We start from the raw sequence: 23,092 nt of genomic DNA, 5'->3' as shown, positions 1-23,092 counted from the left end.
GGCCGTACGTTCGGTGTTGTAGACCGGCTTTGGCGGATCAGCCGGGTCCGGAGGCGGGATGTTGAACACTACGCACGTCGCCAAACGACGCGATAGAAGAACGTATTGTTCTGCCTCATGCAAAAACGACGACTTCCACAAGCGTCGCAAGCTCCTCTATAGATGTACACTTCAGCGGCGTACGCGCTGAGGGGTTTGATTAACTCATGTTTTAAATCTGTGTTGACTAGGGATTTATTGTACAAAGGCGAATGCCAATTACATCTCGTATAAGCTTGCTACAGGCCGCCTATTAGATCGTAATCCTTGGCAGCAGCCCAAAAGGCATGCTTCCAGTACCGGTCCCGTTTGTCCTTTGCCTGGGGTCGCGCCTGCTTGCTGACGGTCGAAACTAGCTTCTTGGCGCCGTCCCAGTCTCGCTTGGAAATCAGCGATCGCAGCAGGGGCTCGAGAAGCGGAAGGGCGGGCCAGATGCCCCAGTCATCGAGGTCGTACACGATCTCCAGCGCGCCGTAGAGGTCGCCGACGCGGTGGTAGTGTTTGATGACGCTCTCCCAGAAGACGCGGTCCATTAGTGCGCGGGTGCGGGAGCGACGGTCGGCTACGAGGGCGCGAATGGAGCCGAGGTCTGGCTGCTCGCGGCTGGCGTAGTGTTCGACCAGGATCGTGCAAATCTCCGTCGAGGGCTGTACGTCGCTCCTGCGCAGGTGGCCGAGCACGATGTTGATCGCGTGATCCGCAGCGGCGCCCTGCCGGACAAGGACATAGAGCATCTTGGCGAATGCCTCCTGGCTGGGCTTGATACCACAGGCGGCCATCTCCGCGAAGACCCCGTCGATGGCCTCTCGCTGCTCACGTGGCGTCTGCTTGTGGAGGCCTGCAAAGGCTGCTTCAAGAATGATGGTGAAGGTGGCCGCGTCAGGCTCCACACCCGCCGCCTTCATACTGGAAAGAAGCGCATCCACCTCGTCGGAAGCGCCTTTCTTGAGCATCTGCGAGAGGAGCATGTTGTAAGTGTAGATGTCTGGTTCTAAGCCCCTGCTCGTCGCCCATTTCAGCACCGCGTGTATCACATCCATGCGGTTTCGCATCAGCAGCCCAGAGATGGCTGCGTTCACACTCGCGATCCCAGGCTTTACCGCGTTCGGACCTGCGACCCCAGGCTCGTCTGCTTTGATCGCTTTGCCGCTCTTCACTTCCGCGTCCCACAGGCTCTCCATCTCTTTCAAGGCGGCGAGGCCGGCTCTCTCTGGGCCTAGTTGGCTAAGGGCGGCTATCCTGATCGACCAGATCTGCTCATCTAGCTTCAGAGGCGACCGCGTGATCGTGGCCCACAGATGCTCGATCGGGTCCAGCTTCCTGGCCTGCTTCCAGCCATTCATCATAGACGTGTACGTCCTTACCGAGGGTGCGAGTCCAAGGTCTTTCATGTACGCCAGTATTTCCGAAGTCAGTTTGGAGGCGCCCTCTTCCTTCTTGCTGCAGGCGAGGAACAAGATGTAGTCAAACAACTCGGGGGCGCGACGAAGCCTCACGGCCCGCATGTCATCGTTGGCAGGGTCGATAAGGTCCCTCCACGTCTCCTTCGCCACTGTAAGGCCGGGCGAACGAAAAGCCACGTTGAAGCGCTTGTGCCAGAGAACATATGAGAAACGCCCTTCGGCCGGAGTGTGACTCGAATTCCCAACAGCATGTGCATTCGAATCCTTCAAGGCTTCTGGCGCCGTTCGAGTAACCCGCCAATCCGCCCTGGGCTGAACGTAGTTCCATAGTTCCGGATAGCCATCGAAGAATGGCTGGAGCTCCTCGCGGCCGAATCGCTTCACGATAGGGTCCAATGCTTGCAGCAAAGGCTGCGCCTCCTCTTTTGCCATGCTCAACGCATGCTTGGGCTCGGAGAGCAGGACGAACGTCGTCACGAGCGCGGGGGTGAGGCCGCGCAGTTCGTTGAGCGCAAACAGAGGGAAGAGCAGGCGGAAGAGCTTGGCGGGCTCCTCCGTGCCCCGCATGTCTGGTCTCGAGGTAATCCAGAACTCCGTATGCGAGGCCATGCCGCTTTTGACGCGCCTCAAGCCTGAAAAGTGTTTCCAGCATTCCACTAGGTCGTCCAATTGATCTTCGACGGATTTGGCCCCTGACTCGGACTGGGAAGACACGATCACTCGCAGGAGCTCGTTGATGAGCTCCAGTCTCCTCACGACCCGAACATTGTTTAGATCAGCGTAAATCTTGCAGATATTGGCAGTGCTGGGGAGGTCCTTATTGTCAATGGCAGAAAATTTGGCTTTCACCATCTGCTGCATCGCCTGGGTTGCTTTGGTGATAAGGCTCTGTGGCAATCGGATGTCCGCCTGTTGCAATATCGGCAGCAGCTTCGTCTTTATGACCATATACGACTTCGCGGCAACCTCCGTCGCAGAGAGATTCTCATTGTTCTTCGCGATCATGTCGAGTTCGTCGGCGAGACGGTAGGGCAGGGTGACATCTTGGCTGAGACCCGAGGGCGCCTGCGGCTTGCTCCTGACGATTTCTTCAAACAGATCCAATGCCCTCTGCTTCGTGCGCGGATCGCCAACGCTGACGCTCTTTGCCCGCGCAGGTACCCGCGGCGGATTATGTGACTGGGTTCGGTCTGGCTGTGTTTTCGTTCTCGAGGTTTCGGCGGTGGCGGCCGGGAAGCTCACGGTCGAATTCGATCGGGCCGTACCGATATGCGCTGAGCTGACCAGAAGCCTCGACCGGCAATGGGCGCATAATGTCCTCGAGACTAGCATGGGTTCTGGTAAACGAGTGTGTTGGGGTCCGTGGCGTGTTGATAGTTGGTGATGCATAAATCCCACGTCAAAAGGGCTACTGGAAAAAAGTTCCCGACTACGGCGCATGCCCACTACCTAGGTAGGTAGGTGCCTACCTAGCGGCCCGAGACCCCTGCGGCAGTGCTCCGTCACTGGAGCTCGGGCCACTCGCCCTCCACCCGGACATTCAGACACGGATGGGCCTCTCTTCCAGACAATTGTGAAATGTGAGAGTATGTCTAGTACAGAATGCAAAGGAGTCTGAGCCAAGCTGGAAACGTGGAATCATTCATCAATTTGGTATAATGATATATATGAACCCTCCGTATCTTGGTCCTCTCCCTACTCATCACACGCCAAATCTTACATCTTGGAGATGGTGGGCTCGAACTTGCCCTCAATCTCCCGAATCTTGTCCGCCGACCGCTGGTATCCGGGCTCCTTCTTCAGCCGATCAATGTACTCGAACACACGTGGGTGCGCGACCCGCGAGGAACCGCCGGGCCAGCTGCCCAGAGTGTCGAAACGGGGTTCCGCCGCGATGAGAGCGAAACTGAGCAGGATGTCGGCGGCCGACAGGTGCTCGCCGCACATGTACTTGCCGCCGTTGGGGGAGGTCTCGAGCATCTGGTCGAGCAAGGCGAGGTGCTTCTGGGCATTGGGGAATATCACCATACTGTAGATCTTGTTGGCAACCACCGAGGTGACGGGTCGAACGAAAAACGGTACGTTGTCGGATTTGAGGGCTGCGCGCGTGAGCTGCGGTGATCCGTCTGCACCGCGGGGGATGCGGCTTACCTCCAATGACGAGAGTCATTGTCAGGATCGGGAGCAGGCTTCCTTCGATGTAATGGAGGAGATACCGGCACCGCGAAAATTCCTCAGTCTCGCCGCCGAGCTTGCCCTCCTGACCATCCTTCCACTTCTTGGGAATGAGGTTGGTGTTCTGCCCGAAGTACTCGCACAGATACTCCGTTATGCGCCCGCTCTCCGCCAACCTGATGGGCTCGCCAGAGCCGGTGGGATAGATATCGATGACGGGCGACTTGCCCAAGGGGTGAATCTTTGCAAGCTCAGGCGGCGCCAGAAGGGTTTGCTTGTTACGGTGGAAAACCTCAACCTCGTAATCGACCTTGAGCTCTTCGAGGAGCCATAGGATGTTCTGCGCCCTGGACTGCTCAAGCCTAGGGTCTTGATCAGCTCGATTCTAGACGTCAGTCATGAGACCGACTTACCAGTAGAGCTTGATCTTGGGCTTCTGCTCGGTTGTCATGGTGCTGGCGTGGTGGCTCGATACTCTGATTGTGTCACAATCGTCGCGAGTTATCGAATTCAACTGCGTGATGTTCCAAACAGTAACAGCTTATCACCACTGATTTGTTTGTGATAGATTGCAGAATAACTTCGTCCAGGTCGCGTTCCTCATTTATACGTCACTAGCTTTCCGGAACGCACAGGACCCGGCCATCGCCGCAGCCCTTTCACCAGCAGCGTGTCTCCACAATTTGGGCTTGAATCAGTGTCGATGCCTCGGCATCGCCCCAAATCGAGCGCTCAATCATCGGCTAAGCCACCAAGTCGGGGGACGGCATGCGGTGACAATTCCCCCGACTTGAGGCGTTTCTTTTGAGAGAGAACCGTGTGCTCTTGCATGGATTTGTTGTGTACTTGCTTGCACCTTGGTTGAGAACCGTGTGTTCCAGAGCAAATGAATGTATGTTCTCGCCAAGTCTGCCGCCGCTGACTCCAAACCTCAATTGCACCAACACATCCAGCCTCGTTACATATAGGGCAGAAAAAAGAGGAAAAAGTTTATTAAGCGTCAACGACAAGATTCGAACTTGCGCGACCGAAGCCACTGCCTGAGCTGAGTGTCTTGATTCCTCGAGACAATGTAGCAGGGCAGCCCATTAACCACTCTGGCACGTTGACATGATTCTGCTTATGTAAACTTCAATAGTAGATAACCAAGAAGGACGGACATAACTGCACGCACCACTACACAGTGTGGTAGGTGTCGAGGTTCAAACTGTATTATCCTATATTTCATCGAGCCTGGGCACAGTGCCAGAGAGGCCTTACGCATCCAATGCCAACCAAATGGTTGAATGTGCCTGACCATTGAGGCAGGAGGGCTTGTTACCTAAGCATTCAACTCCAAGGCTCGCGATCCATTGTTCCATCAAGGAGCCTCGAGCCGCATTTCGACGAGCGACACCGATTACCCCTCAAACCCCGCCGAAACCACGTCGTCCGACTAACCTAGCGATTTTAAACCCCCGAATACGCCCTTGTACATCTGTCAAGATGGCGGGCCACCACCACAGTGAGTTCAATTGACGTCGAAAGTTGGATAATAATAGAAAATGCTAACCCGATGAACTAGAGCTGGCCCTTGACCCGGCCTTGGTCAAGTTGGGACGTACGTTGAGACTCCTTCGAATCCGATGAGCGACGATAGACCGTCGACCGATGGAGCTGTTGAGGGCCCCCGGGTGATAACAGTGCTGACCCGCGAGCGCCGAACAGACATGCAGAGCAACCGACACATCTTCTTCCGCTGGACCCCGAGAACGGCCCGCGTCACCTTCATGTACGCCGTCGTCGTGCCGTTCGTCGTCGGCTACATTGGCTACAAGACCGACGTGAGACGCCCTCCCCCCAATCCTCCCGCGAGACGAGCGATGGCCTGACACGCCTCAACCACCGATACTGACTGATACAGGGTCTCTGGGATCTCCGCGCGAAGCGCAAGGGCGACCTGGTCTACGAGCGGTAGAGGTAGAGGGAGCAGGATATCGACAGGAAGAGTGTTATAGATAAGCCCAGGGACACGGGCCGGAGCAGAAGAATGGAACAAGCAATAAGCAGAAGTTTTCCTTTTGCAAACAGCCGACGTGGGAAATCTGTCCCAACACCCTACAGGCAACTATGAAAGCCTAGACGCCCGTAGAATGGCTGTGATAATACCTGGTATTTTCTCCCGCGTGAGCCTTGACGCCGTGCCACAACTCCTAAAACAGTGCTGCACTCCAATCATCCGAACCAACCAGTCACCATCTGTCTGGTCTCCGTCCTCTGCCCCAAGACCTTTCGGGAGGATCTTCCGGCAACCTCTCGCCTCTCCTCCACTCTCCTTCAGGAAACCCGTTGTCACCGAGCCCGGAGCGCCGCCTGTCTCTGTCGCGCCCCTGTCTCGCACCAAACGCAGCGTCTCGACGCGGCCCCTGTGAGGCCAGGCCGCCCAGACCGCCCCTTGCGCCAAACGGTCCCGCGGTTCTGTCGTTCCGCGAGGTGAGCGCGGGAGCCACAGATCCGTCAGGCAACGGCGGCAGAATGGCGCACGCGATGTAATCCCCCACCACGAACTTGGCGTCGCCGAAAGTCTTGTCCTTGGCTGTGTCCGTGTCCGGCAATCCCGTCGTCGTCTCGGCCATGTGTATGTCTCCCTCAACCGCCTCCGCGCCGTTGGCAGCGAGAATAGCGCCCGCCGTGCCGTCGCCCAGCACGACGCTCCCTAGGTCCTTAACCATAAACCGGGGGATCTGTGTCTGCGCGTGGTGAGCGCCGAGCGGGACCGCCGCGTTCCGGGTGTCCGGGTAAATAACACGAAAGGCCAGCCTTGTGCCCACGGAGGGGCTCGGCAGCAGCGAGGGGTCTGCGGCAGCGATCTGCTCAGCGAGTTCGGTCAAGGTGCAGTCGGTCCACGTGTAGAGTGACAAGGCAGGTGGCAGGCTCCTCGAGGCGAACTCATCTGTTCTGAACTATGATTAGCGATCCGTATCCGGAGGCAAGTAGCGCGTCTCCACCCTTACCTGTGAAACGAGCCGTTCTTGCAGAAAAGTTGTACAAGAAACGGGGTAGTCTCTTCCCGCTCGATCGACGCCATTCTCAAAGTGGTGCCGTCGAGGCGTCGCAGGTACCGCGAGGCGTTGTAAGAAAGGGCAACGTCGAAGAGTACGTACAGCACTGGTGGAGCAGCCAGGACGAGCTTGAATTTGACAACCTCCAGGCCCCCTTGTGACAAACAGCCACAACACGAGTTTGGGGTCCCCAAGGGGTCAGGAAAGAGACGGGCAAAATGGAGGGAGTACCGGAACTAGGTAGTCTTGCGTGTGTGTGGTGTGCGGTGTGCGGGCGTGCGTCCCTCCCGACTGGAGTCAAGGTGGTAGGCGAGTGAGGCTGTGCAAGTTAAGCGCGATCTTCCAAAGCTTCCATGCATGGATCGTCCACCACACAGGCGCCCAGAGAGGTGTGGGGGAAACATAATGGACGGTAAATAAAAGAAAGTAAGCTTTTCAATCGGTACGCCTTACCCAAATTTACTCCCGCTTTTGTTCAACGACATTTCATCGACACCGCAGCAAGCTGGACGGCATAACTTTGGCGATACACACGGCCGGACGGACCCACCCGAGACAACACGCGCACACCCCAATCCTTGCCGATAGCAAGCATACCGACCGGCAAATAGCCCAAGTTGACGACCGCCCGCCCGCCCGCCAGCATGGATTTCGCGGCGCTTATGTCCAAAGAGCTGGACAAGGCAAAAGAGTCGACGCCGACCTCGTCGTCATCAAAATACGTCAAGCGCGCCGACGTCGAAGCGAAGCGCAGGCAGGAATACCTCGCGGAACAAGCCCGCATCGAGGCCGAGCGGGAGGCCAGGGCCGCCGCGAAGCGCAAGCGCGAGGACGAAGAAGCGGCTGAGAAGAAGATACGCGAAGAAAAACGTCAAAAGCTCGCCGAGGAATCACGACGGCGGCGCGAGGAGAAGGAAGCAGAGGAGGAGCGCGCCCGGCGCAAGCGGCTCGGCCTGCCGGAGCTCGTCAAGGCCAGCAGCGAGGACGTCGCCGAGGTCGAGGACGGCATGGAGGACATACCCGACGAGGAGCTCACGGGAAAGCTGCGCGCGCTGGGCGAGCCGGCGACGCTCTTCGGCGAGGGACACGTGGCAAGGCTGAGGAGGTACCGACGGCTCACGACGGTGGTCACAAAGGGCCCCATTCCGACGACGCTGCAGCTGGTTGAGGAGAAGGACATGAAGGTCGACGGTGGGGTGCCCAAGGACAAGGAAGGGCGCAGCTGGCTGTTCAGGCAGCTGGCATCATACTTCACCATGGTCCTGACCGAGTACGAGAAGGCCATGGAGCAGGAGCGGCGCGACACGACTGCGAGCAAGACGGCCTACAGCGCCATGGTGCAGAGCCGCGAGAACCTCAAGCCGGTATGACACTTCTTCTTCACATGGCATTCCACCAAAAGCGGTACTGACGCAGCTTAGCTGTTCCGCAAGTTCGAGAAACACGACCTCGACGACGACCTCCTCGCGCCCGTCGTCGAGATCGTCAAGGCCGCGCAGGAGCGCCGCTACGTCGACGCCAACGACGGCTACCTCCGTCTCTCGATCGGCAAGGCTGCCTGGCCCATCGGTGTCACCATGGTCGGCATCCACGAGCGCAGCGCCCGCGAGAAGCTACACAACGGCGAGCGCGGACATGTCATGGGCGACGAGGTCACGCGCAAGTACCTGCAGAGCATCAAGCGCCTCCTCACATTTGCGCAGATCCGCTGGCCGCCCACCGACGTGCGTCAACTCATGGGGTGATGAGACACGTCCTGTTGAGAATCCATTTCTTGTCCTCTTTCGAGACTCCTGGGCGTGCACCGGACCGCAAGTCCGAATGGAACACCACGGGTGGTGGTTATGGTACTTGGTGGGCGGCAGGGGGGCATGCGCACGGAAAAGAAAAGAAAAGAAAAAAGAAGACCGCGCTGCCCCTCCTTGCCGCTGCTTCTTGACCCCCCCCCCCCCCCCCCCCCCCAAAATCCTTGATGGCTATCATTGTTCGACACCATCATGTAACATTTTGCTCATTCTCTCCATTTTAGCGGGCGCAATCTAGTTCCGACGACGTCCTGACCAGGGCGGTGGATATCGCATAGGGAAAGGGCATTGGGGCGATGGAAGCGGACCATCGTTATGGGAATAGAAAACTGATTGGAGTTGCGGCCGGGTGGAATGGTGGATCGGACACACACAAAGAGCAGGGGACTGCTTGAGAACTTCGGACTGCCTTATGCAGGCTAAAAAGCAAAATATTTACACTTACAACTCTGCGCGCGCACACGCCCCCTCTCTCCACGGTTTGCCTGAAGACCTTGGTCCAAAAAATCCCTGACGACCTTCAGAAAAAGTGTAAATGCCTGCTCCCCTCCCCTCCCCTCCCCGGTTGCCCCATCTCGTACACATTGCGACATCGCACTCTCTGTAATCTTTACTCTCAATATGGAAAGGGGGTGTGGTAAGGGCGGGATGGAATGCTGCCTCGGTGTGATCAGAATCCCTCCCCCGGTAATGTCCACTTGACAGAATGGGGCGAATGATCACCACCTCTTTTTTTAAACCCTTCGATGTTAATACATGGTTGGGCAAAGAGAGAACGAAAGCGCACCGTGCGAGTAAACCCCTCTTCTAAAAGAGAACGCTACAGGATCAGGTTTGTTCATAGCAAGCCCTGGGGATCACGAATCAGGATGGATTGACGGACTGTCACAGTTCGGGCGAACGATAGCAGGTAGGTGCATAGTCAATGGCGTTATTCCCGACTACTTCCCAATACGACTGCCCAACTCGTCACCCAGCACATTTCTATGCTGTGCTTGCTTCGTAAGCCTCGATCCATCGCCCCGGGGATCCCGCGATCAACGCCGCCGTCCAGCCCCTTTAGCCGCCCCACCGCTTAGCTGTGCGAGGTCCATACCCGATCTTAGTGGCTAATGGCATGTCTAGCGCACAAGTACCATGACGTCTGAATGATCCGACGGAACGATTGGGGTGTTGGCAGGCGTACGTATGCTTTTTCACCCAGGGGAACCAATAGTTCATCGCCAGCACGCCGAGTCCGGATTGCCAATCGACTACCCAGCCTTTTAGCTATGGAGCCAAGGTGGATCGCCAACAGTGCCCCGTTTGTCGGCGTTTCTGTGCGTCTTCAGCTCGCTTCCGACCCGCGGAGAAGAACCGCGACTCGGCCGGACGCTCGCTAGAGGTGTTCCTCGCCGGAGCACCATCAGCTCGCCTCGCCGCTGGCCGTCGCTGTCCGGTTGGCCTGCTCGAGCCAGAGCTCATCGATGCCCTGCCCACCAGCGTTTCCCTTGCGCGTGTTCTTTACTTCCATATCCGCCGCAATGATGCTCATGCGCCGGATCCGCTCTGTGGCATCCCGTTCGTAGGCGTCAATCGTGTCAAGAACCAACCTTTGCAAAGTCGCTCGGGGGTTCGGAGACACGGCGACCAACGTCTGTGAGTCGTGCGTTAGCACAGTGCGGTTGGATCCCTAAGCAAACCGCGGGTATGTCCAAACTCACCTTGTCAATTGTGTTGATGCGTGCCTGTAGAACGCCGCTCCGAATCATAGTAACGAGCTCGTCGATGATTGGCTTACCGGGCACCGCAAAGGCCTCCTCCAGGCTACTCAGGGTGACACAGGAGAAAGGGACAAAGTACTGCACGATGCACTTGCTTCTGATCTGGGAGTAGAGTGTGGGGATGTGTTTCTGGAGATAGATGTCCAGGAGGTAGTCGGCGCGGTACACCTCCAGGATTGCGAGACATGCTGAGTACCGGCCGTTGACGAAGAGCGAGATGGCCTTGCGAACGTGAGGCTCCAGCTCCAGAAAGGTTCTGAAGTTCTGGTTGTCCAATACGCGGGTCTGCAGGTCCTTGCGGTCCATCGTCGCAAGGGCCAGGAGGCCGCCGTATACTGCCACGTCGTTGGGGCTCGCAATGGTATTGTACTCGGCGCCGTCCTTCCCCGCACCCTCTTTGCCGGCATCGATCTGCAAGAAACTTTTGGCCGCATCCTCAAATTTCTCGAGGCCCATGAGAGCGATGCCCTGGGCAATCTTGGTGTACGGTTGCAGACCCTTGTCTTCCTCGCCGTTTTGGACACCGGTGATCTTGCTGAGATTGGCGATGACCATGGGCCACTCCCGGCGCTGGAGCGTCACGCTGACGAGGTGCTTGCCAACGTCGATGATGTGCTTCGAGGTGCTGACATCCGGGCGCATACGGCTGTAGGCCTCGCCGGCATTGTTGAGGTCGCCGATTTCTTCAAAGTGGCGGCCAAGGTCCTCATTTCCCATCTGGTGCTCCATCAGTTTGCGTGCTTCATGTGTGTATTGAGAGTCTGCGAAGACGGACCCGAATGCTTTCCTTGATAAGGTTCATCTTATAACCCTTCAGCTCGCTCTCGAGTTGATGAGTCTTGGCCTTGTTGGCCCTCTCCGTGTTCTCGACCCATTCCTGGTCGAATTGGGCCTCTGGCTCATTGGGGGCGGCGATGTGAATGCACTCAAAGGCGTCCCGGTAACGTTGGACATCTGTACCCGCCTTGGCCTCGGCGACTGCAGCCTTCAGAGCGTCAACACAGAGCGGCACGCACGTCCGGCCGATGAGAAAGAGACGTTCAAAGCGGGTACGGCCTGTAGTGGTGGTTAGAAGTTGTCTCTTGGGAAGCGGCGGAGCCTTGGCAGGCGGGCAAGAGGAGCGGAGACGCGGAGAGGCTGTGCGTGCGTTTGTGGGCAGGGAGGGGCAGTTTAGGAGAAACAAGGTTGAGACGGGGTGATGAGCAATGCATACCTTCATAGTTCTGGATGTACAAATCAATATCCAGCTTAGGGGTATCTAAAGAGGGACAGCAGCGTTAGCAGGCCGCGCGTCTTGGTGCTAGGTTCGTATTCAAGACGATCACATAGGAAGGGGGAATGCTGAGTCGAAGCTCGGCCCGGACGCCGGCACGCCTCAGACGACGCACCTCTGACAATGACACCGCCCTGATCGTCCATCTGCGTGAAGAAGGCCAACAGGGCGTTGGAGTCGACGTTGGCGCTTGCGCCGGCGGCAGCCATGATGGAGATTGCGATGTTGTGTCAGGGGACTCGGTTGATGGACCAGTGCGAGCTCCGCCCAATCTTGCTCAGACGATGGTCAGCAGGGGCCAGTGGTAGGCCGTATGTCAGTGACACCGACGAAAGGGAGGGATCTTTGGCGCGGAGGGGAGTACGGCCTAGGGGGGCGGGGTCTAGGCGAGTAAACGAGGTGCGGTGGCCGATGTCGCCAATTACGGGTTAGAAGGCCGTAAATGGTGGAATGTGTGGGATATGGCAATTTGGGGGGGCTTTCTGGTCTGTTGAACCTTGAGAGAGAGTACGGCAAGTGCGTTCGTTGGCCGCAGACCGACAGTTGGGAAAAGACAGCCTTAGGCCGCGCAGGGTCCCAGGCAGGAGGAGCTCGGAGACATTGGGAAAGCGTCAGTCAGTCACTTACCTCGTGGGATCAGTCGCTTCTGCGTCGCCGTGTCGAGTGTGAATCGTTGTGGGTTGCAAAGGTAAGAAAGAGTAGGTGGCCCTGCCGTTCTGTGTCGCACCAACGGACACCGCGGGATTCGGTTGTGGCTGGGCAATCCTGGAGCGATGCAACGGGTTGGGTGCGATGAGAAGCGTGAATGACGATGGGCTCCGGTGGCAGGCAGGAAGTTGGTGTCTGCAGCGAATGAGAGTTAAAGACATTCGGTAGGTGGTGTTGGTGGTGACACAGCTGGCCATTCAATTGCGGGGTAATTCAATAAAAAGGGATTGGGGAAAGGGGGGGTTGGTCTGCCTCGTCTCGAAGTAGTACCTGAACCAAACTCGCTTCTGTCAGTGTTGCCCTGCAACGTAGCGACGTAGGGTAGCAGACAGAAGCCAAAGAGGGGCGAGCCAGGATATGCGTAGGTATCACAAATATAAAAATAAAGGCGACGAGGAATCTCGTTGCATTTCTGTGTCGATATTCGGTAGCACGATACGGTAGTGCGCCGATCACAAGGATCTTGTCCATCTGTCTTGGCGACTGACTGGTCGTAGATTGACTATCCGGATCTCTAGATATGTATCCCATCGACTGCCACCTGGGTTTTCCGCACTAATGCGCGACCGACGGAACCGAGAATAGAGAATTGTGCAACGTTTATCGTTGTTACGAAATTACCTTTTATGCGTTCAGTATAGGCAGAGTCGTCGGGGTTACTCGCTTCGACTGCGAGGATGAACCGATTACTACTAGACAGATTGGACACTCGTTCTCGACATCAACGTGGACTGGAGCCGTCTGCTGTGGTAAGCTCCCACGTATCTTGCTTCCTCTTGTAAGTGAGGCCTCCCCAAGGAAGTCTCCCCGCGGTCTGGACTTCATTCGCGACCTGGGCCCGCCGGTGCACTGATTCATCTGATGACCGAGCGTGAGAAGAGCTGGTTGATGGGGAAGCGGCGACGGCATTGGGTCAACTAGCTCAAGAGTTAGGACAGCTCCTCCGCCACGGGCCAGGACCAGCATTGTGGCTAGGGCTTGGAGCAGAACCCACATCGGCATGCCCAAGGGAAACAAACGACTGACATCCGAGCAAGGTAATATAAGGTGCGAGCCAGGAACAGACATGGAACGCACCCACCTTGACAGATGTGCAGGGGTCGGTAGTTGTCCGAGTGTCCTCTCCAGTTGGACGCAGCAGTTGTCGACCAGTGTCGTGCTACTGGGCTACTCACTGCAGAACATGAGCATATCATTGCCAGCCCATATCCCGTGGCCAAACTCCTCGGCGGCAGGTTGGTGCATTCAGCGACGAGTTTGTCGCCGAGGGTTCTGGCCGCGGCCGGTCTCGAGGCCCGGTTTGCGCCTTGTTTCGACTGGCGCGGGTTGGAGAGACAGCAAGAGATCCCTGCTGACTAGTCTCGGATGCAACCTTGAGGTTCCAGTGCAAGATTATGTTGATAGCCGTCCTGATTTGCTGGAGGCTGGGTTGTCTCGTCGGAACAAAGGTTGACAGAACGAGGGGCTCGGTCTTGGTCGCCGTGCCATAGTCTGGTTCGGCCCCAAGGTTCAGGCTGGGAATAGCAAGGCTGCCGCAGGGTCAGGGTCCCGGAGACACTCGAGTGCGGTAGTATTGGAGCCGGGCGTGCGCGCGGGCAGATTGGGTGCGCTTCGAGGGCGAATCAGTAATCGAAAAGACGCAGTTTGTTTTTTGGTTATTGTGTGAGTGGTAGTCATGAACTGTATTGTATCCATGGTGTGATGTGGCGACATGAGAGGTTTGGGCGCATGGAGACAGGAAGACCTGTCTCGGTCGAGCCATTCGTCCTTCACAGCGAGAAAGCGAGCGCTGTGAGCGCTGCGGATTACACTGTAACCGTAGTGGTTGTTTCCCTGCTTGTAGCGTTGCGGTGGGGCGACCGATCCCCCTGTCCTAGAGGTCTGCATTTCCCCTTGGACGCTGACTCTCCGACGCGGCCTAGACGAAGAAGGAATAGACGTGATGGACAGATCTGAAGCGATTTGAATTTAAAAATGGCAAGTGACTCTCTGATGGAGATACACCCGCAGTGCTTTGATTGCCTTTCCATTCACTTCCTAGGGCTGCGGATTGCAGGTGGAGGGTAGGTACCTAGGTACGTAGCCGGGGAAATCTACCTACCTATTAGGTACTCCGTACTTTGGTAGCGTAAGCGGTTTTCCCGTCCCAACTTGGAACTTGGGTGTGCCTTCCCTTGCTCACCGGAGGGGTGACTTCTCTGGACAGTGCGACCCATAAGATCACACCCGAGACGTCCCCATTGGTTAACACATGCATTGAGACTTCTCTCCTTTTTGCAACGAGTTGTGCGGAAATAAGGAGGGGGCGCGCGCAAGGGAAAAAAAAAAAAAAATCAAAAAAAAGAGAGCGAGAGGGGAAGAGAGGACAACGTGGTCATTTCCTTGGTTTCTGACATCCGTTCACTCGTGGGGCATGTGCTCGGCCTGGTCAGCGAGCCGACTGCGATGGTTTTTGGACGGTTCTGCCAGCGGAAAAACCACGAGAAAAACGCAGACACTTGGGAGCATCCAGATATCATGATATCCATCTGAGGCTCTCAGCAATTCGATGCATGTTGTCAAGACAAGCGCAAGCGCGAAGGAGCGGGGTGGAAGTCTTGGCAAACGATGGAAATCGAGAATGCCAAGACTTCAGGACCCAGGAAGCTCTTTGCCTTCTGGTGTACACCCACGCACCCCCCGCTCTTGGGCTGACGCGTTTCGGTGGGAGCGACAGGTGGGCTTCGTGCTTGGCTCAAAGACCCCGACCGCCGGCGACAGATGCGGTGTGTGATTCCTCAGAGGTCCTCCACACACACTCCCTTCCTTCTGTGCACCACCCCCGTCCAAGCACCCAAGCGTCCCCCCTTCCCACACCCCCTCGAACAGCGACCAGGGGGGACTCGGCTCTCTTCCCAATCACGCCAATCTGAGAGCAGCACTCTGGCAAAAAGAGAAAATTTGTCGTCGAAATACACCACAGACGCGTCCCCAATGACGGATGCCAAGCCTTCAAAACTTCCTCGCTCCCTCAGCCCTGGGCCCTGTTCGGTCTGTAGGGCGGCACGCGGCCCATTTTGACAACGTCCCGTCCACTATGCGACGGTAATCCACAAACCAACGACCGTGTCGAATATTCCATGCGTCTTCGATCCCACCGCTCTGCATTCGTAGGAGAGGGTGGGTAGAGAAGGGGGAGGAGGACAGGACTATACTGCACCGGAGGCCCAAGGTCACTCTGGGGGAGAGCGAGGAGCGAGGCGGGTCAAAAGAAAAGGAGAAAAAATTAGGCCGTGTTTGGGGGTAAAAGTCACTTGCGCTACAGCCTGCTTGCTTCATGACAATGCAAGGCCAAGCGGCCATCCTCGGCGTCCTTGTGCTTTATTGGCTCTTGGCCCCCTATCACCTGGTCTTCTTGCCCTCGGCTCCTGCCTCCAACAAAGGATGCGCTGAGCTCTCGACTCGATTCCAATCCTGGGGGCGACTACGGCGCACACAGGAGGATGTAGAGACGAGAATCTAACTACAGACGGAAAGGCAATCGCAGATTGATGCCGTCGTCGGATTGCTTGTGACGAGACTGGAAGCTACTGGTATCGGGTGGCCCGAACGCCGAAAGCTCCATTGCGAGGGTTCAGGCTCAACCCAGACCGTTTGAAGCAGCAAGCTCTGTCCTTACACTTTGGAAACTGGGCCTGTGCTAGTGCCGTCCCTCAACACGAGCGACCTCAAACCATCACCTCACCTTTTCTGAACTTTCTTACTTTTCATTCTTTTTCTTTGGCCCTTGCGTTGGGCTGATCACAGCCACACATAACAAAGGGTCCCTGGCCGAACGCCGGACGAGGGCCCCCCTGGACGCGTCTTTGATTCAATTGCATACCACTTATTCTGTTGGTGGAGGGTCCAGGTCCCCTCCCGACTTCTAAGTTCAATAAGTCAGCGTTGACTGAGAATCGCCCACCCCATCGCGCCGACCCCGGCGTTGAGGCAATTGTTGGAGCGAGTAGGGCAAGCCGCAAAAGACAAAGCGTCCTTGTCGACGGATACTACCGGTACGTGTACACTACCTGTGTAAGCGACGCGGGAAATCTCAAATCTCCCTTCCTGTCGGCTGCCTACCCAGTGGCCCGAGGCACCACGGCGGTCGCTGGTGGGATCGTGGTGGGAGGCTGGACGCCATGGATCTGCCGGACGACGACGCCGCCGGGCGGGATGGTTCAGTCAGTGGCGGTCTGCTGTGGTGTGTTGTGCTGTGCTGTGGCGGGTACGCAGGTTCGAGCCAACGGTTGGCCTCAAGCAAGATTCCGCAGACATTTTGAAATACAGAAAGGGTAAAGAGGCATACGTACCCCCGGTTCTACCCTGCATGCGCGCCGCCTGTTTTCCTTCTTTTCCCTTCGCCAATCCACAAGACGGCAGCACCAAGACGGGTACCGATTGAACCAACCACGTCGGAGCTCCAGGCATGGCCTTGCACGTCGCGACTGGCTGACATGTAAAGGTCGATTCCATGCATTAGCATCCGTTCCACGAGTGGAAACGGCCCATGTCCGCGTCCACGCCCCCAGCGGCGTTGCTTCGCGTCACCGGCTACATAGTAGTGTGTACGAGTCAAAAGACGGGCTTGCATTCCCATGCCGAGAAATCCCCGCTTTTTGCTCTCCTCTCTTTTTATCCCAACTCTTCATCCTCTTTTGAGTCAAGCCCGCTTGCCTAGCAAGGGAAGGGACCTGCCCGATGCTGCTTGTTGCTCGCTCGACTCACTCCCCGTGGCCCTCCCGCCCGGCCGCAATTTTGCACGTATCCTACTATTAGGGATTAGGGGGGCTATTTTACCCACCAACTGTACATCGCAAGTCTACTGCTTGTAACGGGCATCACCACACACATACCAGCATGTGCCCTGCCTCGGACACTTGTCCCTGTCGGCACCGATAGACTGTATTCGCTGTGCCGAGGGGGAAGGGGGGCTGTCTCGTCACACAGACGAGATGCCGCGCTCCTCACGCCAGTCAGTCAGGCCTCCTTTTTCGCCCATTTGCAAAAGAACCTTCCACTTCCAATAATTGCACACACGGCACCAGAAGATGACTAGTCTACTCGGACTTGACCCTACCTAGCTCGAGCTGGCCAAAGATAGAAGATACCTGGGTACATCAAGGCCGCCCGCCAGAACGAAAGCCTTTGACACGGAAACAAGCACTCTCGTTCGACTCCGACGGCCAAGACCCCGGGTGCTCGTGCTGTCGGGATACTCCCTCCTGGACAGAGCCAAACGTCAATGTGCAGGTGTCAGGTCGTGCATCCTGAGCTTTTTCTTCGTCCGTTTTTGTTTTGTCTTGGCTTTCCGCGCAGTTCCAGTACGCACGCTGGACATGGTACCCTCGTTCCTCCCACTCCTCCCAGCGGAAAACATACATGCGTGCGCACCATAACCTACCTGCACCTACCTCACAACGCCCAACGCAGCCATTCTCTCGCTTACTCACTTAGCCATTGCTACTTACTCACGGCTGCGATGCCTTCGGTTCGAGTGAGATAAGCTCACCCGTCTTCTCCGCCCTGTTACTCACATGCCTCGCCGCGCACCCGACGATTCTGCGCATCTACAGTTTTCGCCGCCATCTATACTGCGAGAGACCAATGACTGCTGCTCATCGCGGAGGCGGGCGCGTCAACCGAGCTTCCATTTGTGACCCGTCCCCTCCCCCCTGCAAGTACGCCCCCTCCCTCCTTTGGGCCCTTTTTTTTTTGGTCCACTGCGTTGCTCGCGCGGTTCCACCCCATTCCCTGTCTCAAAAGTCTTGTCCCTCTCTTGGCTCCGCCCACCCCCTAGGGAAGCACGCGCGCTACGACATATGCATATGGCATTCGGCCGCTCTGAGAATTATGCTCTCTTGCTGACCTGCATCTTTGCTCGCCTTGCTCTTGCAGGCCATCTCTCTCGCTCTATTGCTTGCTCTGTACTGTGAAAGTAGGCTACTGATCTTGCCTTACGGCCCGCCCCTGCTACTCTTTGGGTCCTCGCTCTCCCCTTCCACTACTCGTACCGATCCCTATCGCCTTTCTCGTCCTAGCTTCCCCATCCCCTCTGCGACGGTTTCGTATTGCCCCCGTTCCCTCTCTTATTGTCCCTACCCGCCGCGCTACCTGCTGCTGGTGACATTCCCGGTACACACACGCCCCTCCTTTTACGCACTACCAAGTAGATAGTATAGGTAGAGAGCGAGCACCAACAACATATAGCAGTAACATAGGTACGCAGCAGCAGCACCACCACTACCACCACCACCACCGCCACTACTATTATCATCACCAGGGGAGGGTGCTCTACCCGCTGTCCGCCAGATCGTAGCCTAATTGCCCCCCCCTCCCCTCCCCGTGTGTCAAATACGTACTGAGGCATATGCACTATTCGACCACGCTACTGGGACTGCACCGTGCGAGACGGTATCTTCCGTACCCTCGAGTCGCGTACTCTGCCTGTCTCATCCACCCCCGGCCGAGACGCTACCTGCCCGCTACGTAATTCATCTTGCGCGCTCAGCTTTGCGCGAGACTTACACCTGCCCTGCACCGCACCGCACCGTACCCTGCTCGGCCTTAAACAAGGGCCTTCCACACCCCCAGCTGCTGCTACCCAGACGAGGCCCAGCAACAAGGCAAAAGATCCCCCGGCTCCTCCTCTTGTCCTCCCGTTTTGTTTAAACTTATCTTCCTCCTATCCCCCACGAAGTCTTGGCACCCGTTTCGTTCTTCTCATATCCAAGAGTTGCTCAGTCCGAAAAGCCGTTCCTAGCTGCCGGGTTGGCTAATCGGACAACGACCCTTGACTGTCAACTATGCAAAGCACTCATCCTCCGTAACTGCACTTACACCGAGAACCGGTTGCTTAACCACCAACCAGCCACGCTCACTTCTGCCACCATCTTTACCACCCACCACTTGCCTCCCATTTTCTCACCCTTTTCTCCCGTTCCGGCGGCGCGAATGAGTCCTCCATCTCAGCCTGCCAAGGCTGACCACTCACCCCCGGACTCCAACATGTCGGACAATGAGTCTGCGGCGCCCTCCGCCAACGGCTGGCCTGTCAAGGAGCCGCCCTCGCCGGGTGGCAGCGTGCACTCGGGCTCTGAAATGGACGAGAAGCCTGGCGAGCCTGGCAGCGTCCCAGTGCAGAAGCGTCGTCGTGTGACCAGAGCTTGCGACGAGTGCAGACGTAAGAAAATCAAATGTGACGGCAAACAGCCGTGCACGCACTGCTCCGTCTACAGTTATGGTTGGTTCCTCCATGCTCGTAAGGCATCCAGATAGACTGACCTTGTCCAGAATGCACATATGACAAGCCCTCAAACAGGCGGAGGAACCCGGCTCCTCAGTACATTGAGGCCTTGGAGAGCCGTCTGCAGCGCGCCGAGACCCTTCTGCGCAAGTTCGTCCCGGACGTAGACCTGGCTGATCCCACCTTGGATCCCGCCGTCCAGCAAGAGTTCCGCAACAGGGAGCACGCCAGGGTACAGGCCACCAAGCTGAGGCACGACCCCTACGTCAGCGCCGAGAAGGAGGACGCTCACCTGTTGTCCATGATCGAGTCCATCGGCCAGCTGGACCTGGACGACAAGGGCGGCTGGGACTTCCACGGCGTGTCGTCCGGCGCAGTCTTTCTGCGGCGGATGAAGGAGCACTTTAGGGGCTTGATGGGCCCGGAAACCAAAGTGCCGTTTCTGCCACGGCCAGAAAGACCGGCTGGTCTCATCAACATCGACTCTTCAGCATCGGCCGCCAGTTCGCCCTTCGACCCGGCCATGTTCACCGCTCCTGAGCTCCCCCCGAAGGAAGTGGCCAGGAGGCTCTGCCACCTCTCACTCAACTGCGCAACGTGCCTGATTCGTATAGTGCACGTTCCGTCCTTTTACCAAATGCTTGACCAAGTATACCAAAAACCCTACGAGGATTTTTCAAAGGAGGAACACAACTTCCTGGGCCTCCTCTACGCCGTCATGGCCCTTGGTTGCATGTACAGAAACCTGGACGCAACCGCTCCTCCTGTGGCCTATAAGGAGTCGCTCGACGAAGGGTACGCGCTGGGAGCCCCCCTCGCGCCCAAGCCTCACGCTAACATATCGCAGAATGAAGTACTACGACAACGCCAGGCGGATCTTGCAGGACATTACCGAATGCCGGGACCTAATCTCCCTCCAGGCACTTCTTTTTATGATTCTTTTCCTGCAAGCCACCTCGAACCTGAGTGGATGCTACGCGTTTGTGGGAATCGCACTGCGGTCAGCCCTGCGCATCGGCCTGCACAGGTATCTGAAGCACGAGAAGATTTCCATAATCGAGCAGGAGGTTAGGAAGCGAGTGTTCTGGGTCATCCGGCAGATGGATATTTACGTTTCGGCCATGCTCGGCTTCCCGCTGATGCTCAACGCCGAGGACATTGATCAGCCGTACCCCAGCGAAATTGACGACGAGTACATTACAAACGAGGGCATCCTGACTCCTCCTCCTGGAACATTCTCCTTTTTTGAGGCGTTCAACGCACACACCCGCTTGATGGAGATCTTGGCTAAGATCCTCAAGTTCGTCTATCCCTTGAAGGGGCTCGGCCAGAGTGTCATGAAGGGGGACAAGCCGGGTGCGACCTACCTGATCAGCTACTCTAGCATCAAGCAGATCGAGGCAGAGCTGCAGGAGTGGTACGAGGTTCTGCCCTCGCAGTGGCGGCCCAGGCCTGATGGACCTGTTGAGGTGATTCGGTAAGTGTTCCTGAGTATGGGAGTTCTTGATATTTCGAGGACACTGCTTCATCCGCCCCCAGCCTGACCAAGCTGACCGGGGGGGAAAAACAGCGTCCGCCACCTGCTGAGGTTCGCCTACGCCCACGTACAGCTTGTTCTCTACCGCCCGTTTCTGCACTACGTTTCTCCCCGCCTCGGCACAGGGAAGAATATCGACGAGCATTCTTACGCGTGCGCGGCGGCTTGTATCAGCGTCTCGCGGAACATTGTCCACATTGGCATTGAGATCCGCAAGCAAAACGTGTTGGCGGGGCCGTACTGGTTCATGCTATTCACCGAGTTCTTTGCCATCTTATCTCTCGTGTTCTACTCGATAGAGAACCCCGAAAAGATCGGTTCCGCCGAAGTGTTGGAGGATGCCATGGCGGGCAGAGACATGGTTGCCAAACTGCGGTCCAAGAGTCAAGCCGCTGACAGGGTTACAGATGCCCTCAACGTAAGTCACTGCCCCAAGTAGCGGGCGTCTTGGCGAAAGGTATACTGACGTACGCAGGTCTTGTTCGAACAGTTACCCGAGAGGCTCCGGGAAGCCAAGTCTCGGCCAATCCTTACCAAGAAGCGATCAGCACCTGGGCAAAAGGCCAGCTCCGTACCCGTCCACGGACACCCGGCCCTGCAGCCGGGCATGGGGCAACGCCGATCCGAAGAACTAAGCCGGTCTCCCGGTGCAGTCATGGCCAGCGGACGGATGTCTCAGCCGTCACTCCGCGCCTCGTTTGACGGTGTCCCCGTCTCAGAAGCAGGATTTCATGACCCGTCCCTCGCAGGCAACATCCAGGACCTGCTAGGCATGGACATGTCTTCGCGGGCGACCCCCGACTCGGTCAGCACGTCTGCGAGCTCGAACCGGCCGCCGCCGCAGGGCTTCCCGCCGCCACACAACATGAACCACATCAACAAGCTCGACTCTCTCATGTTCCCGTCAGAGGATCCCTTCGCCTACCCGAACCAACCCATGATGGAGCTGGGCTTCCAAAAGGGGCCGGGGTCGAACAACGTCAGCGGCCCGCAGGATGCATCCACGTTCATGATGCCCAGCGCATTCGACGATATCGACACTCAGCTTCTTGGCCAGTCGCCCGCCTACTTCTTGCAAGGGCAGAGCCAGCAGCAGCGGCCGCAGCAGCATCATCAACCCGGATACGAACTTTCAAGCATATACCAGCCCTCCGGGTACCAGGGCATGCCCGACGCGACAAGACTGGACCACGCACGCCGAGTGTACATGCAGCAGCAGCGGACTGGAGACATTGACCGGATGCTAGCCGAGACGGGCTACCAAAACAACTGGGCGGGGATGCTCGCCAGAAACGGATTTCAGGGCCTTTAGACATATTTCGCTTCAAGTGATACCCAGCATTTATTTAGAGCCCTGCAAGCTCAGGGTGCGATCTACTTTGGAAAGGGGGTTTCAAGAGGAAAGGGACAAGGCGGTCGGATCAGTTTTAGGCGTTCCGGTCGTCCCTCTGACGGGGATTCTTCAAGTGTACACAAATTTATCTGGCATCGTGGCTCGGCGGGGGAGGCTCACAGGAGCTCGGATAGACGCTGGAGCCGTCTGCGTACGACGTAATGCACCGACGAGCACATGCATACTCTGTATTTATTTTAGTTGTCCTGGCAGCTAGCATATTGGTCAATTGGATACAATTGGATGTGAGATTTGCCTAGTGTAGATGCGCAGCAGACACGGGGGTGTGACGGTGTGGGGTTGGGATCAATAAAGGGCGCAGACAAAAGTGCTCCAAGGGTGGGGGGGCTTCCGTCACGACACCCACTTGCAACACAAACGGTCCCAAGGGTGCAGCCGCCGTCGAATGGAGTGCAGGTCGCAGCGCATTGCAGCGGCGTGTAGGACCGAAGGGGTAGGGAAGGAGGGTTGGTATCCGTACGGTATAGCGCGATGGACGGGCTGCGGGGCCAAGCTCTTCCAAGTAGGTACGTGTGTGTGTATTCGTACATTGTATGTATACCTGCGCAGTGATGGGGAGGAGCAGGGGGAATAGACCCCGTATGTGAGCGAACGATGGGGCTGGTGCGACAAGGCAGGTATGTCGCCGACGCCATTGGTAGTCGTTTCGTATTTTCCGTTCACGATTGAA

At 57.1% G+C, this 23,092-nt stretch overlaps 9 protein-coding genes and 1 non-coding gene across 10 annotated transcripts; 4 read left to right on the top strand and 6 right to left on the bottom strand.

The window, feature by feature from the left end:
• Nucleotides 1–181: 181 nt before the first annotated feature.
• Nucleotides 182–2,985, bottom strand: LY79DRAFT_561406 (pentatricopeptide repeat domain-containing protein). Its single transcript, XM_060558403.1, has one exon. It carries the CDS (start codon nucleotides 2,880–2,882, stop codon nucleotides 279–281), a length of 2,604 nt encoding a protein of 867 aa, XP_060411569.1. The 5' UTR covers nucleotides 2,883–2,985; the 3' UTR covers nucleotides 182–278.
• Nucleotides 2,986–3,158: 173 nt separating this feature from the next.
• LY79DRAFT_520594 (glutathione S-transferase domain-containing protein) lies at nucleotides 3,159–4,068 on the bottom strand (the record flags this gene model as incomplete). Its single annotated transcript, XM_060555261.1, has 3 exons — nucleotides 3,159–3,541; nucleotides 3,594–3,979; nucleotides 4,031–4,068. The coding sequence occupies 3 exons, from the start codon at nucleotides 4,066–4,068 to the stop codon at nucleotides 3,159–3,161; spliced, it is 807 nt and encodes a 268-aa protein (XP_060411568.1).
• A 547-nt stretch (nucleotides 4,069–4,615) lies between these two features.
• On the bottom strand, nucleotides 4,616–4,727 carry LY79DRAFT_t192. The gene has a single exon. It is a non-coding gene; the product is annotated as a tRNA-Ser (tRNA).
• Nucleotides 4,728–5,102: 375 nt separating this feature from the next.
• On the top strand, nucleotides 5,103–5,574 carry LY79DRAFT_671760 (uncharacterized protein; the record flags this gene model as incomplete). The annotated part of the gene is made up of 4 exons (XM_060563957.1): nucleotides 5,103–5,121; nucleotides 5,182–5,217; nucleotides 5,325–5,440; nucleotides 5,521–5,574. 4 exons carry the CDS (start codon nucleotides 5,103–5,105, stop codon nucleotides 5,572–5,574), a joined length of 225 nt encoding a protein of 74 aa, XP_060411567.1.
• A 274-nt stretch (nucleotides 5,575–5,848) lies between these two features.
• LY79DRAFT_520577 (Sin3 associated polypeptide p18-domain-containing protein) lies at nucleotides 5,849–6,684 on the bottom strand (the record flags this gene model as incomplete). The annotated part of the gene is made up of 2 exons (XM_060555256.1): nucleotides 5,849–6,554; nucleotides 6,611–6,684. 2 exons carry the CDS (start codon nucleotides 6,682–6,684, stop codon nucleotides 5,849–5,851), a joined length of 780 nt encoding a protein of 259 aa, XP_060411566.1.
• A 335-nt stretch (nucleotides 6,685–7,019) lies between these two features.
• Nucleotides 7,020–8,605, top strand: LY79DRAFT_561398 (Prp18 domain-containing protein). Its single transcript, XM_060558402.1, has 2 exons — nucleotides 7,020–8,022; nucleotides 8,080–8,605. The coding sequence occupies exons 1-2, from the start codon at nucleotides 7,303–7,305 to the stop codon at nucleotides 8,401–8,403; spliced, it is 1,044 nt and encodes a 347-aa protein (XP_060411565.1). The 5' UTR covers nucleotides 7,020–7,302; the 3' UTR covers nucleotides 8,404–8,605.
• A 1,263-nt stretch (nucleotides 8,606–9,868) lies between these two features.
• On the bottom strand, nucleotides 9,869–11,708 carry LY79DRAFT_520682 (26S proteasome subunit RPN7; the record flags this gene model as incomplete). Its single annotated transcript, XM_060555268.1, has 5 exons — nucleotides 9,869–10,099; nucleotides 10,167–10,943; nucleotides 11,002–11,282; nucleotides 11,440–11,484; nucleotides 11,615–11,708. The coding sequence occupies 5 exons, from the start codon at nucleotides 11,706–11,708 to the stop codon at nucleotides 9,869–9,871; spliced, it is 1,428 nt and encodes a 475-aa protein (XP_060411564.1).
• Nucleotides 11,709–17,395: 5,687 nt separating this feature from the next.
• LY79DRAFT_561380 (uncharacterized protein) lies at nucleotides 17,396–17,830 on the top strand (the record flags this gene model as incomplete). The annotated part of the gene is made up of 1 exon (XM_060558401.1): nucleotides 17,396–17,830. A coding segment is annotated over exon 1 (256 nt), but the record flags the coding sequence as incomplete, so codon positions are not given.
• Nucleotides 17,831–18,062: 232 nt separating this feature from the next.
• On the bottom strand, nucleotides 18,063–18,508 carry LY79DRAFT_561379 (uncharacterized protein). The gene has a single exon (XM_060558400.1). It carries the CDS (start codon nucleotides 18,500–18,502, stop codon nucleotides 18,263–18,265), a length of 240 nt encoding a protein of 79 aa, XP_060411562.1. The 5' UTR covers nucleotides 18,503–18,508; the 3' UTR covers nucleotides 18,063–18,262.
• Nucleotides 18,509–19,233: 725 nt separating this feature from the next.
• On the top strand, nucleotides 19,234–22,320 carry LY79DRAFT_520593 (fungal-specific transcription factor domain-containing protein; the record flags this gene model as incomplete). Its single annotated transcript, XM_060555260.1, has 5 exons — nucleotides 19,234–19,468; nucleotides 19,519–20,266; nucleotides 20,319–20,948; nucleotides 21,042–21,426; nucleotides 21,484–22,320. The coding sequence occupies 5 exons, from the start codon at nucleotides 19,234–19,236 to the stop codon at nucleotides 22,318–22,320; spliced, it is 2,835 nt and encodes a 944-aa protein (XP_060411561.1).
• Nucleotides 22,321–23,092: the final 772 nt, after the last annotated feature.

Source organism: Colletotrichum navitas, assembly GCF_030913465.1.
Source record: "Colletotrichum navitas strain CBS 125086 chromosome Unknown LY79scaffold_54, whole genome shotgun sequence".
In the NCBI taxonomy this organism is placed as follows: domain Eukaryota; kingdom Fungi; phylum Ascomycota; class Sordariomycetes; order Glomerellales; family Glomerellaceae; genus Colletotrichum; species Colletotrichum navitas.
The sequence above is the reverse complement of the archived record's forward strand: the minus strand, read 5'-3'. Positions and strand labels throughout refer to the sequence as shown.